At 44.3% G+C, this 13,350-nt stretch overlaps 1 protein-coding gene across 1 annotated transcript; it reads left to right on the forward strand.

Annotated features, from left to right (window-relative positions):
* Window positions 1-1,798: 1,798 nt before the first annotated feature.
* Fbxo39 (F-box protein 39) lies at window positions 1,799-5,013 on the forward strand. Its single transcript, XM_076871750.1, has 3 exons — window positions 1,799-2,824; window positions 4,086-4,262; window positions 4,885-5,013. Exons 1-3 carry the CDS (start codon window positions 1,799-1,801, stop codon window positions 5,011-5,013), a joined length of 1,332 nt encoding a protein of 443 aa, XP_076727865.1.
* The last annotated feature ends 8,337 nt before the right edge of the window (window positions 5,014-13,350 follow it).

Raw genomic sequence — 13,350 nt, forward strand, 5'->3', positions numbered from 1 at the left:
ACCAGGAAGGCCCACATAGCACTTGCTGGAGGATGCTCATTGTCTGTGGAGTTGATGGGAGCAGGAGGAGACCTGGGCCCATCACCGGAAACAGAGGATGGGACAAAGACAGGTAGACCACCGTGGGTCCTGTTCAGCAGGATGCAATGGGTGAAATATACACAGAGCCACGGAAGGTATCTTACAGACATTAAACACACACCTGTCAAACACACATACAAAAAGGGGCACATCAAACATACTGGATTAGTTGTCTACCATGTACAGAAGACAGCGATGGAATGAGATAAAGAGCTAAAGGGAATAAATGAATAAGTAAAACCAAAGTGGTGTCTCGTGCACACAAACAATGTCTATCCCACATTGAAAAAAATATAATTTTCCCCTTTGCATTTGAGGCCCCCAAAAAATAGAGGTAAGAAAAAAAGTTCAAGAGAAAAGAGGTCAGAAAGCCCAGGTTCTAGTTCTGGGGTCCTGTTACTCACTTGCTGTGTGAATTCAGGCAAGATCCTTTACCTCTCTAGGCTCCAGCATGCACCTGAAACCAATTCTCAGGTCTATGTCCAGTGCTATGATTTTATGAGCTGGGACCAACAATCTTGGGCTTCCTTGATAGAGTAGCCAATAAAAGCTTGAACCTGGACATACGGGGATAGGGGGTTGGGAGAAGCAAGAAAAATAAAGGAAGTTTTGAGCAGGAGAAACTTTGAAAGAAAAAAACTTGTGAAAACTTCAGCAGATTCCTTGTATCAGGCAGGGCAGGGAGACCCCCATGGGTCCTGTTCAGCGGGACTCCCAAGGTTGGCTGGTGGCACCACCTGCAATCCAACAGCCAAATCAGAAACACCAGTTGTCAAATCATGTCCTCTAAGGCCCTCACAGACCCAGTTTCCACCGCAGTGCCTGGATTTCCCACGACCATCCTTCCTCTACTCCCCCAGTGTGTCCATTCTACACCCGAGACTGACCACATCACCTCCACACAGATGACCCTTCCTCTCCATAGCGCTCCCTGACCTTAGCTGAGGTTCTCTAACTCTGTTCTACTGCTCTACCTCTTGAATGTACATCAGCAGTGCAGCTCAGAGCACACAGAGGCTCGCATCCAGAGAAGCAGGCAGACCATGTCAGAATTCCAAACACTCAGGGAGAAGGAACAGCAGGAATCCTGGCCTCTTGGACACAGTCTTTAAGCCCCCTCCATGCAGGACCTCCTGTAGGTCCTACTGAATCTAGCACCTCTGCCACATGTCCAATATTTTACTTCCCTGAAGGTGAACACACCCTATGCATTCACAGCCCTGTGGCCTCTCACATATTTATTGTCCTCTTTGCCTGGAATGTATCAGTACTTCCACCACCACCACCAGGCCAAGTGGGTCTGCCTTGCAGATCTGACCTCCATCTATGTCACTTCCTCTGAGCAGCCCTCTCTACTTCCTCCCTGCCCAGAGAGAATAAATGGTAGACTCTGGGTCTACCGTGACTAAGCCTGGACCTTTTCACTTCTTGCATTGTGGTGAAATTGAGGACTGATCCTCGTCCCTGGATAGACTGCGCAATCCTTTCAGGTGTGGGTTGTGTCATGGGGTGAACCTGAACCCCCCCCCCTCAGCTGGTACCGTGCCTAATATAGCACACAGAGGACCACAGAGAAAGTTGGTTCAACTGAGTTTAACTTCTGCTGGGCAGGTAATGGCTCTTCCTTTGTACTCCCCACAGAAAACAATTGCTTGTCTTTCCTCATTTTTGGAAGCCCTGCTTACCACGCAGCTGCACAACACATCTGGGTTCTTTGATGGATGAAGAAAGTGAACCCATCCAGCCTCAAGACCAGAGTTGCTGGGCCACCCTGCCCGATGTATGCCTGCGACGTGTCTTCTGGTGGCTGGGAGACAGGGACAGGTCCAGGGCAGCCCTGGTCTGCAGGAAGTGGAACCAGATGATGTATTCAGCTGACCTCTGGCGATACAGGACCATCACCTTCAGCGGGAGACCTTCCCGGGTACATGCATCCGAATTTGAGTCAGCACTTTGGTATGTTAAGAAATTTGGCCGTTATCTGGAACACCTGGAGATCAAATTCCTGAATCCTTACAATGCTGTCTTGACTAAGAAGTTTCAGGTCACCATGCGAGGTCTTCTCTCATGCCTGGGCAAGAGTAACAACCGCCTGAAGTCTCTTTCCATTCAGCACTTGGAACTGGACCGTCTGGTCTGGAGGAACAGCATCAGGAGCTCTCTCATCAAGAGCCTGAGCTTCTTCCTAAAGAAAATGGGCAAACACCTGGACTACCTCAGCCTGAAAGGGGCCAGGCTCACAGTGGAGCAAGGCTGCCATGTCCTCAACTCCCTGAGCTACCTGCGCAACGAGAGCATCGCCTCGGAACTCAACATTGAGGATTACTTCAGCCATCACCTGGCTGTCTATAGCAGCCCCCAGTTCAACAAGACCATGGCCACGTTCCACAACCTGGTGTCACTGACGCTCAACTACAACTGTATCTCCGATGAGCTGCTCGAGAACTTGGGTGAGAACAACGCCAGCACCCTCTGGACCATGAACATCAAATGCCATATTCACGATCCCCATGGCCAAGTCGTCTGGGGCATGTCCTGGGCCAAGCTGGCCAGACAGGCCAACAACCTGAAGGTGAACTTCTTCTTTGAGCGGGTCATGAAGTACGAGCGCTTGGCCCGGATCCTCCTGCAGGAGATCCCGGTCAGGAGCATCAGTCTGAGAAGCTGCTATTTCAGTGATCCAGACTGGTCCATGCGGCCCACTCTGATGGACCTCCTCCCCACCTTCCGGCACACTCTGCAGGTAAGTGGGAAGTGAGACTCGGGAAGGTTTGAGAAGAGCGACTGTCACTCAGGTGACTGGCTTTCCCAGAGGAAAGCCCCCTGCTGCCCGCTCTCAGCTCAGCTCCCATACATCTCAAATTGAGGGTCTAGGAAATGTTTGCCAGAACAACTTCCCCTGTGTCCCCAATACCACAGCAGATGACAAAAACTGCTGCTCATCACAGACTCTTTTCTTATTGCTATTCCCTAAACAATGCAGAATAACAAGTATTTACATAACATTTACCTTGTTCTTAGGTATCATAAGTCATCTCCAGGTGATTTAAAGTATACAGGAGGATGAACATAGGTTATATTCAAATACTATGCCATTTTATAAAACAGACTTGAGTATCCATGGATTTTGGTATCTGAACAGGGGGAGTCCCGGAAGCAATCCCTTGTAGATACCAAGGGATGACTGTAGCTGGTTTGAGCTTTTCCTGAAATACAGGAATTTTCTGGTTGGTTGTTAACCAAGAAAATCCTCTATATCCTTAGCTCAGAGCTGTGAAGTCAGAGTTAGGAGGAGCCTTCCAAGTGACAGGTGGTCAACCTCTTCCACCTTCCTACCAGGCCACAGCAGAACACAGAGTCCCTGTGGCTCCTGTGGTCAGTGCTCTGCAGGGACCTATCAGATTACAGAAGTGCCTGCTACTTGGAAAGATGGGTTGGGAGAGCACCAAACTAACCTAAAAGCTAAATTCAATTTAGTCCTCTGAAGAGCTTGGAGGTTCTGGGCTATTCTCTAATCTTGCATTTTCCCCCATATATAAAATCAGAATCATTTTTGAGCCTCCTAAGGGCCTCCCAGTGGTTCTAACAATTGACATGAATAACTATAAATAACATTATGAGCATGGATGAAGATGCTAATAGCTCATTTGATGTCCGCATAACCCTGAGGCTATGATTTCTCAGAGCTACTGAAAAAACCTGAAGTTTGGCAGCCTGCCCACAGTCACCCAGCCGGTCCATCCCAGGGCTGAGGTCAGCACTTTGGTCTCTGGATTCCAAATGCACTTGCCTCCACATTCCAAGTTTTTCAAATTTGCATGCAATCACACTTATTCTCAAATCTCTTCCTTTGAGAACTAAATGTCTAGTGTCCCTTATCTAAAAACCTTGCAAACCACTCCAGCTATCATCGGGCCCAAAGCTGGGCCTAGCAGATAAGGTAGAATGACCCAGCCAGTCCCAGCAACCCTGCCCACACACTCCCCTCTTTGGTACTTTTCCAGAAATTAACTTTTGAGTTCAACAACAACCATGAGTCACTGGATGAAGAGCTGCACCTTCTCATTCTAAACTGCAGGAAGCTGTTTTACTTTAAAATCTGGGCTTTCCTCGATGTTAGATTTGTAGAGCGAATTCTGAAGAGCCAAGAAGAGGGGCAGTGTGCCCTGCGCACCCTCAAGGTAAGAGCCCCCAATTGGTTCTCTGGTGTCTGGACACCCTTGGTGTCTGGTCATGGTGATTCTGCTCTGAGATGCAGGTCAGAAATGAAGTGAGGGCTGGGCAGGGGGCAGTCATCGCACCTGAATCGAACAGTTTCACAGAGAGGAATTTGGAGCTGTCTTCTGTAGTACACTCAGGCCTCGGTATCCATGGGTTCCACATCTGTGCATTCAACTGACCACAGATAGAAAATATCTGGGGAAAAATACTGGGTCTGTACTGCAGACATACAGACTCTTTTCTTATTGCTGTCCCCTAAACAATGCAGAATAACAACTATTTACATAACATTTACGATTCCTTAGGTATTATAAGTCATCTCCAGGTGATTTAAAGTATACAGGAGGATGCACATAGGTTATATTCAAATACTATGCCATTTTATAAAACAGACTTGAGCATCCATGGATTTGGTATCTGAACAGGGGGAGTCCTGGAAACAATCCCTTAGAGATACCAAGGGATGACTGTAGCTGGTTTAAACTTTTCCTAATTCTGTCAGATCCTTTGGATTAATTGTTAGGTCCTGAATGATGTGGTCACTGTGTGTGTGTGGGGGGGTGCATTTCTCTGTTGGTCCAGGTGAGAATTTATACAAACAGATACGAGACAAATGAAGAAGACAGGACCCTCCGGGAAATTTACAGGAAGTACAGAAAGCTGATCGATTCAGAGCTAAACTATTTTGTCATCGCTTATCCCATGATGTGAAGAGCACTCTGCGGAAGAAGAAAGCTAGGAGCACTTTGAACTTGAAAATCCAGTTCTCAGAGAACTACGCTTGTGGCACCCCACCTCCAACCTTCTTTCCTCTCCTTTTTGCCAATCCCACACCATCATGAACAGCCCAGCAAAGGCTGGGACTGCTGGGGATGTGAAGGCCGTAGGTGACTTTAAAGTGCTATCTTTACCAACTATCCAGGAGTAATTTCTCTTTTTATTTTGGTTTTTTTGCTTTTTGACACCCTCATTCAGCCACAGAGGGGGAAAAAACACACACACATATCCCCGAAAGTCACCAGAAGTAGCTTCCTACTAGGAGATGCTACCAGTGCTCCTAAAAAGGTGTGTGACCAGCCAGTAAGCAAAAAAGAATCTATGACCCACGTTGCCAGTTTAGAACTAGATCCTTCATGTCAGAGCCTCCTGACATTGACATGGTCAGGGACTGACCTCACCTAAATGGAAATCCGCCAGCCTGTCCTAGGACGAAGCAGGAGAATCCCCCACTTTCAGAAGGAGCCTGTTCAGAGCTGGAACTCCCTCCCCCTGGAAGGAGGAACTCAGGCCCTGATTTTTTCAGTCTTGTGGACTCAGTGCTCCTGCCTTGGCTTTGCTATGTCTTTAGTTTTCTATTCAGGCCCAGCCTGCTGCGGTCGCTCAGTCCTCAATGTGGGGCTGAAACAGAAGCAGCCATTGCACTCAAGTTTACGAAGAATCTGTAATGTCCTGGGGGAGGTGTTCTCAATGCGATGCTAAGTGAAGAAAGCAGAACACAGACCTCCATATTTAGTATGATATCAATCATCTAAAACAAATCTAAGGTTGTTTTTTTTTTTAACCCAAAAATGTTAGGAGTTATTTCTGAGGGGATAGAATTATAGGTGGTTTTTATTCTCCTTTTTATGTTTATATTTCTGAACTTTTCTACAAAGACCATTTTTTATTTTTTATCATTAGGAAAAAGTCTAGTGTATTTAAAATGATGAGTAATTTTAAATTCCTGAGTCCATGCCATAGACATGTCTTATTTCTGGTCCTTTGAGATTTTTTGTGCACATAGTTGCCTGTTATTCTTTTTCAGTGTTTATAAATAATAAAATTCCAGGATATTTTTAATAAGTGACTAGTTTCAGACTTGTTGTCTTGCCTTTGTGTGCTGCGTGTCCATATTTATGCTTTTTTAACCTTTTGTTAGAATTTGTATTTAACCAGTGATTTTTTTTTAAGAGAGAATTTTTTTAAATATTTATTTTTTTAGTTTTCGGCGGACACAACATCTTTATTTTATTTTTATGTGATGCTGAGGATCGAAACCAGCGCTCCGCACATGCCAGGCAAGTGTGCTACCACTTGAGCCACATCCCCAGCCCCAAACTAGTGCTTTTTAATTCTCAAAGCACTTTCATGGTCCACCATCATCTGGTTCATTCTCCTGCAATGCTGTTTGGTAGACACGGTCACCGTTTCACGAGATTCAGGAGGAAGCTCCTGCGTCTGATGGGGAAAGACACCTTAAATTATCATAAAAAGATAAAAGCTAAAGGGGCCAAGGAAGCAATCCCTTACTCAGTGGCCCAAAGAAGGTGATTTTCCTGGGGTCAGAGAGGGGCTTCGGCTGGAATTCTGACCACCTGGCAGATGGTTCGATGGGTGTGACTTCTTTGTACTATGGATGATTCTTTTCATCCCAAACATGGAATCTACATATAGGTAACTCTTACACGAACAGGTGTGTTCAAGTTCTATGAAAATTCTCTCCAAAAAAAGGAGAGGGTTCATCTTACAGCGTTGCAAATCTGCCATGTCTGGCGGAATTGTAGACCGCTAGATTCTCCCCATGCTTCTGCCTTCAGTCTGCTGAGATATCACATTCCATGTCACCTCCAGAAAACTCCAGATAAAATGGGAGTAAAAAAGGCACGTAATGTCTTGATACAATTGTTAAAACAACTCGGGGACCCTCAGAGATCCCCTGACCACACAGAGAACTATGGTAAATCAGTCTGGCTCCCCAGAGGAACTGAACCAGGCTCAACAGCAGGAGAGTCATAGTGCAGGAGGTTGCCACATATTTAAATACTATTTAAAATATTAAAGCAAATATCATCCCCCTTTTTTTTTAATTGCCATCTTCAAAGGCCCAGGGGTAAATAGAGTCAGCTAACTGACTTATGACCTCTGTATTCCTGAATAACAGGTTCTTTTTTTTTATTTTATGAAAACATTATTTTATTTTAATTTGTTATATATGACAGCAGAATGCATTATGATTCATATTGCACATATAAAGCACAATTTTTCATATCTCTGGTTGAAAGTAGAGTCGCATCATTCGGGTCTTCATACATATACTTAGGGTAATGATGTCCATCTCATTCCACCATCTTTCCTACCCCTGTGACCCCTCCCTTCCTTTCCTTCCCCTTTGCCTATCTAGAGTTCATCTAATCCTCCCATGCTCCCCCCCCCCACCAGCCACATTATGAATCAGCATCCTTAAATCAGAGAAAACGTTTGGCATTTGGTTTTTTGGGATTGATTAACTTCACTTAGCATTATAATCTCCAGTTCCATCATTTACCTACCTGCAAATGCCATGATTTTATTCTCTTTTAATGCTGAATAATATTCCACTGTGTATATATACACTTCATTTTCTTTATCCATTTATCTACTGAAGGGCATCTAGGTTGGTTCCACAGTTTAGCTATTGTGAATTGTGTGGCTATAAACATTGATGTGGCTGTGACCTTGTAGTAGGCTGTTTTTAAGTCATTTGGGTATAGACCGAGGAGAGGGCTAATGGCTTCTTTTTTTATACTTTTCTTGTTCTCCAATAAAAAACAAGAAGATGGAGGGACAGATTCCCACATGGCTCACAGGGCTAAGGGTCTGCAAAGAGCACCTGTTTGTTTTTTTTGTTTGTTTGTTTTGCAGAAATACATAGGACTGCTCCAATGTGTTCCTGGTCCTATCCTTAAAAGCAAGAGACACATACTGACTTTCTAGGATCTCCTTGGGTTGTTGGCTTATAGCTGAAGCAGCTCTGGTGACAAAGTGACTGGGGTCAATTTCCCAGCATATCCAAGTTGCAATGGACTGAACATTTGTATACCCTCCAAAAATTATGTATTATAAAATGTAATCCCCAAGGTGATGATATTTGGAGGTGGGGGTCTTTGGAAAATAATTAGGTCACAGGGTGGGGCCCTCATGAATGGGATTAATGACCTTATAAAAGAGGCCCCAGAAAGCCCCTTCACTCTCTTAGTATGATGTGGGATACAAAGAGAAGTTATCAGCCTGCAGCCTAGTAGGCAGCCCTCACCAGAACCCAACCATGTTGGTATGCTAATTAAGGCCTCCAAGCCTCCATAACTGGGAAAAATAAATTCCTGCTGTTCACAAGCTACTTAACTCTGTGGTATCTTGCTGTATCAGCCTGAACTGACTGAAACCACAAATATGTAAGGAAAGTAGGGATTTGATCAAACTAGAGTGTAAATCATTATCTGCGGACCAACTGACAATATAAGGGCAGATTTTTGCTTTTGAAAAGACTCAGGGATGGACCTTTAATTTTTCTGGGCTAGATGGAGCCTAAGGCCTAGATTTGCAGACCATTTGGGCCATCTGGGTGAACCTGAATTAAGTTTCTTACTCTGTTTCGGCCTTAGTTTTCACTATTTATAAAATGGGAGGAGCTGAGAAATGCTGTTGTCTCTGAGGTCCTTCAGATGTCGGTCTTGGGACACAGGTCTGGGAGGCTGAGCATGGATGTGAAGGGCTGTAGTGGCCTGAAGCATCTGGCCTTGAGAACCAAGGCAGCCTGGCTTTGAGTTCTGGCCTGCCACCTACCTGCATCCTTGGGGTGAATGTTTAACCTCCTGGACAGCTGTTCTGTATAGAGAGGAATATATTAATAAATAGAAGAATAAATTAGTGCACATGATACAATACACAGCCCTGGCCCATGGGTATTCAATGAATGTTGGTTTGTATCTTGTTTAATACATGGAAAAAGAGACTTGAAGAAGGACAGGAAGGTAACTTGCCCAGAGCCACACAGTCTACCAGTGGCAGAACCAATACTGTACTTTCCTGATCCAGAGCCCAGAGCTTGCTCTTCTACATAAACAATAAAATGGGAAGAATTCAATTCCTCCCGTTTCCCTCACTAGCTCGGGTCAGACAGGTAATTAAAGTGATCACCTATTGAGAAATATTAATCTGATTAATTTTCTAAGCATTACTCAGGGAAGTCCCACAATGTGATCCCTCTCCCTGTGTGATATTCAACCAATGAATAGGATTCTGTGGTTTCAGATTGCCAATTCAAATTCCTGTGGGTCCTCTCTCTGCCATAGCTGTTTGGGTAATATGCCTAAAGGATTTATGTCCATCAAAGAAGAGGGATATTTTATGTTTATAAAAAATTGCCTCTTTCAAGTTGCAGTTGGTGATTTTTTTTCCTGAAACAATGACATCCATCATTCTTAACCCATCATACTTTTCAGCAAAATCGATGAAAGTGGAGGACGTTATGTTAATGAAAAAAGCCAGACACAGCAAGACAAATATTGTGTGTTATCACTCATATGTGGAAGCTAAAAAAAGTTAGTCTTGAAGAAGAAAGAGAGAAGAATAGGGATTACTAGAGGCTGAGAAGGGTGGGGGCAGATGGAGGGAGGTTGGATAATGCATATCAAAATAGAGAGATGGGAGGAATCAGTTCTAACATTCTATAAAGGGTAGGGTGACTATGGTTTACAACAACCATAATAACATAATAACAATTTTATTATTGTTATTATTTTTAAGAAAGAGTTTGAAGGTTCCAAAACACAAGAAATGGTAAGGAGATGGATATGTTCAATTATTCTAATTTGGTGATTATACATTGTATACGCATATTGAATTATCATATTGTACCCTATAAACATGTACAACTATGTGTCAATTTAAAAAGAAAAAATAAAATTATAATAGTAAAGACATCATAAGGATGTATTCATATATTTGTTTTACTAAATATATTTGATTTTTATGAGCTCTATCTGTTAAACCAAAACTCTTTGAGACCAAGGGATCTCTGAGAGTGTTATAGTTTGGTTCTGGAATGTTCCCTAAAGGCTCAAGTGTTGAAGGTTTGGTCTCCAGTGCAGCAGTGTTTAGAAGTGGGGCCTTGGGCAGTGACTGAATTATGAGGGCTCTGACCTCATCAGTGGATTGATCCATGGAAGAATTCAGTGTTGAATGGAGTGTTGAAGGGAGTGGGTCCTTGGGAGGTATGCCTCTGGGGACTATATCCTGTCCCTGGCTCCTTCCTTTCTCTCTCTCTCTCTCTCTCTCTCTCTCTCTCTCTCTCTCTCTATCTCTCTCCTTCTCAGCCACCATGAATTGATCAGCTATGCCCCACCATACCCTCTCTACCACCATGTCACCATACCCTCTCCATAATGATGTTCTGCCTTACCACAGGCCCATAATGATGAGCCAACCAATCATGGATTGAAAACTCTGAAACTGAGCCAAAATAAATCTTTCCTTCTTTAAGTTGTTTTTCTCAGGTATTTGGTCATAGTGATGAAAAGTCAGCTAATACAGAGGGTTTATTGAGACATTAATCAGGTCTGGGTCAGTTCCTGCAATGACCAGCAGTGGGGTTAAGCAGTAATTAGAAAATTGGTCACTGGAACCAGAGCTAAAAACAATTTCATGATGAAAATTTGGGGAAGCAAAGTACAAGAAGTTTATATCTGAATCTACATTGGCTATAGATGAGTGGGGCAGGATAACTGGAAGCAAGAAAAGGTTGGAACAGGAGGATGAGCCATGGTTTCTGGATTAGTTGAGATTGTAAGCAGGATGCAGTGGCACCCGGAGAGTCATCAGTCTGGGATTCTGAGTCAAGAGTTTTAAGATCCATTCAGGAGTGTGGAATAAGCTCACTCCATTCTCTGAATAATTTTCCTTAAGTCTTTCCCTCCTCCCTCCTCTGGCTCTTGTAATTAAATGGAAGACTTCTCAGAATCTTTCTATTATTGTATTTTACACAGTAGCATTTCTAGGCTAAACAGAAATCAAACAGAAATTTTCACTGAACTTCTCTTCCAAATGCTCTTGCACTTAATGGAATTCCAGAGTAAGGGATTCCGAATCTTACTGTGGGATGCAACCTGTATGTAGTGATTAGGAGGTTGGCTCTGGAATTGGGGTGGGTTTGACACTCACTTTCAGCACATTCTACACGACTTCAGGCAGGTTAGCCTTGCAAAAACTTCAGTCTCCTTATCTCTAAAAGAGGGGTGATGGTAGTCTCTACTTTCTAGAACTGCTGTGGGGATTACATAGAACTGTCCTACCCTAAGATTCTAGCACAGCTGAGACCAAAACCAGGAATAAGCCCAGGCCTGCTTGCTCTGTGAACCAAAGCCATCCCTAGAGAATTTATCCAGATCCCCTTCCATCCAATCTGTCCCCATCAGAACCTTGTTAGATCCCAATCTAACCTTATCACTAATCCTTGTAATTGATAGCTTGCCTGTGGTTGAAGACTAAAACCACCATAGAGAAATACAATTCAGGAAAGAATGACAACGATGTTTACTGAAGGGTGGTTACTAAGAGCAGAAAATTACAACCAATTAAAAGGTTCATCTGCTGGGAATGGGTGACGTAAAAGCTGGTAATTCCCTGTCGTGTGATAAGTAAATGACTAGGTTGGATCTTCGTGTCTTCACTTGAACATCCTTCAGGATATCCAAAATGAGAAAAGCAAGTTGCAGAAAAATACATCTAGATCAATACTGTTTATGTTTTTTAAAACTATATGGAATTGTATAACTATTAAGCAAAAAAAAAAAAAAAAAAAAAAACATTCTATGGAGTAAATGCACACAGGAGCTGGTGGGCTGGGTGGAGATTGCCAAGATCTGCCCACCCCACCCCACCTCGCACACATCATTCGGTACCACAGTACCATGAGGTCAGTGTTGTGGTCAGGACTTGACTCTTTCCACAGAACCAGCCAACCAAGGTGTCTCAGGCCCTTCAGGCCTCTGGAGCTCACCACACTCTTCGCCGTAACCCCCAGCCCGCCTCCTGGCCACCACCACCACCCCACCTGAGCAAGATCCTGGAAAGCTATCTTGACAGGTGGGAGCCATTATCTCCAGCTAAAGGCACGCCTTCCTTCTCCTTGCAGGAAGAGGATGGGATGCTGGAAGACCAGGGTTTCCTTTCTGGGTTGCCAGGAAACCGGAGAATAAAGAATTCCCTGCAGCCCCTGCAGGGCTCCTTTCCTGGGCAGGTGGGAGTGGCATGAAGAGAAATGAGACAGGCTGGAGAGGTCCAGGATCCTCTGGCCTCTAGATCTACCCTCAGCCTCTGATTGGCTAGAGTTCAGGCCTCAGGCCACGCCCCTCATCCTCCTGAGAGTTTTTTGTTTTGTTTTTAGTTTTTTTGTACCAGGGAATGAACCAGAGGTGCTAAACCACTGAGCCATATCCCCAGCCATTTTTTATATTTTATTTATAGAGACAGGGTCTTGCAAAGTTGCTGAGGCTGGCTTTGAACTCACAATTCGGCTACCTCAACCTCCCAAGCCACTAGGATTACAGGCTTGTGCCACCATGCCCAGTTCCCGGGAGTATTTGGATCAATGGGCTGAAGGACTCATTCACCTCTAGCTACCTCCCAGAACGCATCTCTAGGCCACCCCTGCCAGATTCTACGTCTTTCTCCAGGAGCTGGCTTGAACTTTTCTTGGGTCTACATAATTTGACCTCAGTCTACCTCTTTGATCTCGTCTCATACCACCTTCCCTTTTTCTCCAGGCTCACTGGCTGTTCACTTAAAGAGCCCGGAGGAAATAGTTTCCCCCAGGTACTCACATGACCACCTCTTCTTGTTAGTCACCTTTATTTCAGCTTAAGTGTCAGTCCATCAGAAAGGCCTTCCCTGACCACCCAGTCTCAAGTGGCCCTGTACTTGGCCTGCCACCTGCCACCTGTCACATCACCTATTTCCATCTTGGCACTTTGCACTATCTAGAATGGCTTTGTTATTCACCAGTACGGTCAGCCTCTGGACTGCGTTCCAAGAGGACAGAGAGCTCTCATGCACAACCCCCGCCCCCATAGCAGCACCTAGCATAGCCCCTCGCTCTGTAAATAGAAGCCCTGTAAATACTTGTGTGTGAATGAATAAGCAAACGTGGATACACCCCCTTTGTTAGCCAGCCTTCTGTTACTATAGCAAATATCTAAGATAATTGACTTATAAAGAGAAAAGGTTTATGTTGGCTCACAGTTTTAGAGGCTC

This window comes from Callospermophilus lateralis, chromosome 11 (genome assembly GCF_048772815.1).
Source record: "Callospermophilus lateralis isolate mCalLat2 chromosome 11, mCalLat2.hap1, whole genome shotgun sequence".
NCBI classification, from domain to species: Eukaryota; Metazoa; Chordata; class Mammalia; order Rodentia; family Sciuridae; genus Callospermophilus; species Callospermophilus lateralis.

What these genes read in the sequence shown, in the direction of transcription:
- Fbxo39 (XM_076871750.1), top strand. Translation starts at nt 1,799, where the DNA reads ATGGATGAAGAAAGTGAACCCATCCAGCCTCAAGACCAGAGTTGCTGG. An exon ending in CCTTCCGGCACACTCTGCAG is followed by an intron (nt 2,825 to 4,085) that starts GTAAGTGGGAAG and finishes GTACTTTTCCAG; the next exon opens with AAATTAACTTTTGAGTTCAA. An exon ending in GTGCCCTGCGCACCCTCAAG is followed by an intron (nt 4,263 to 4,884) that starts GTAAGAGCCCCC and finishes CTGTTGGTCCAG; the next exon opens with GTGAGAATTTATACAAACAG.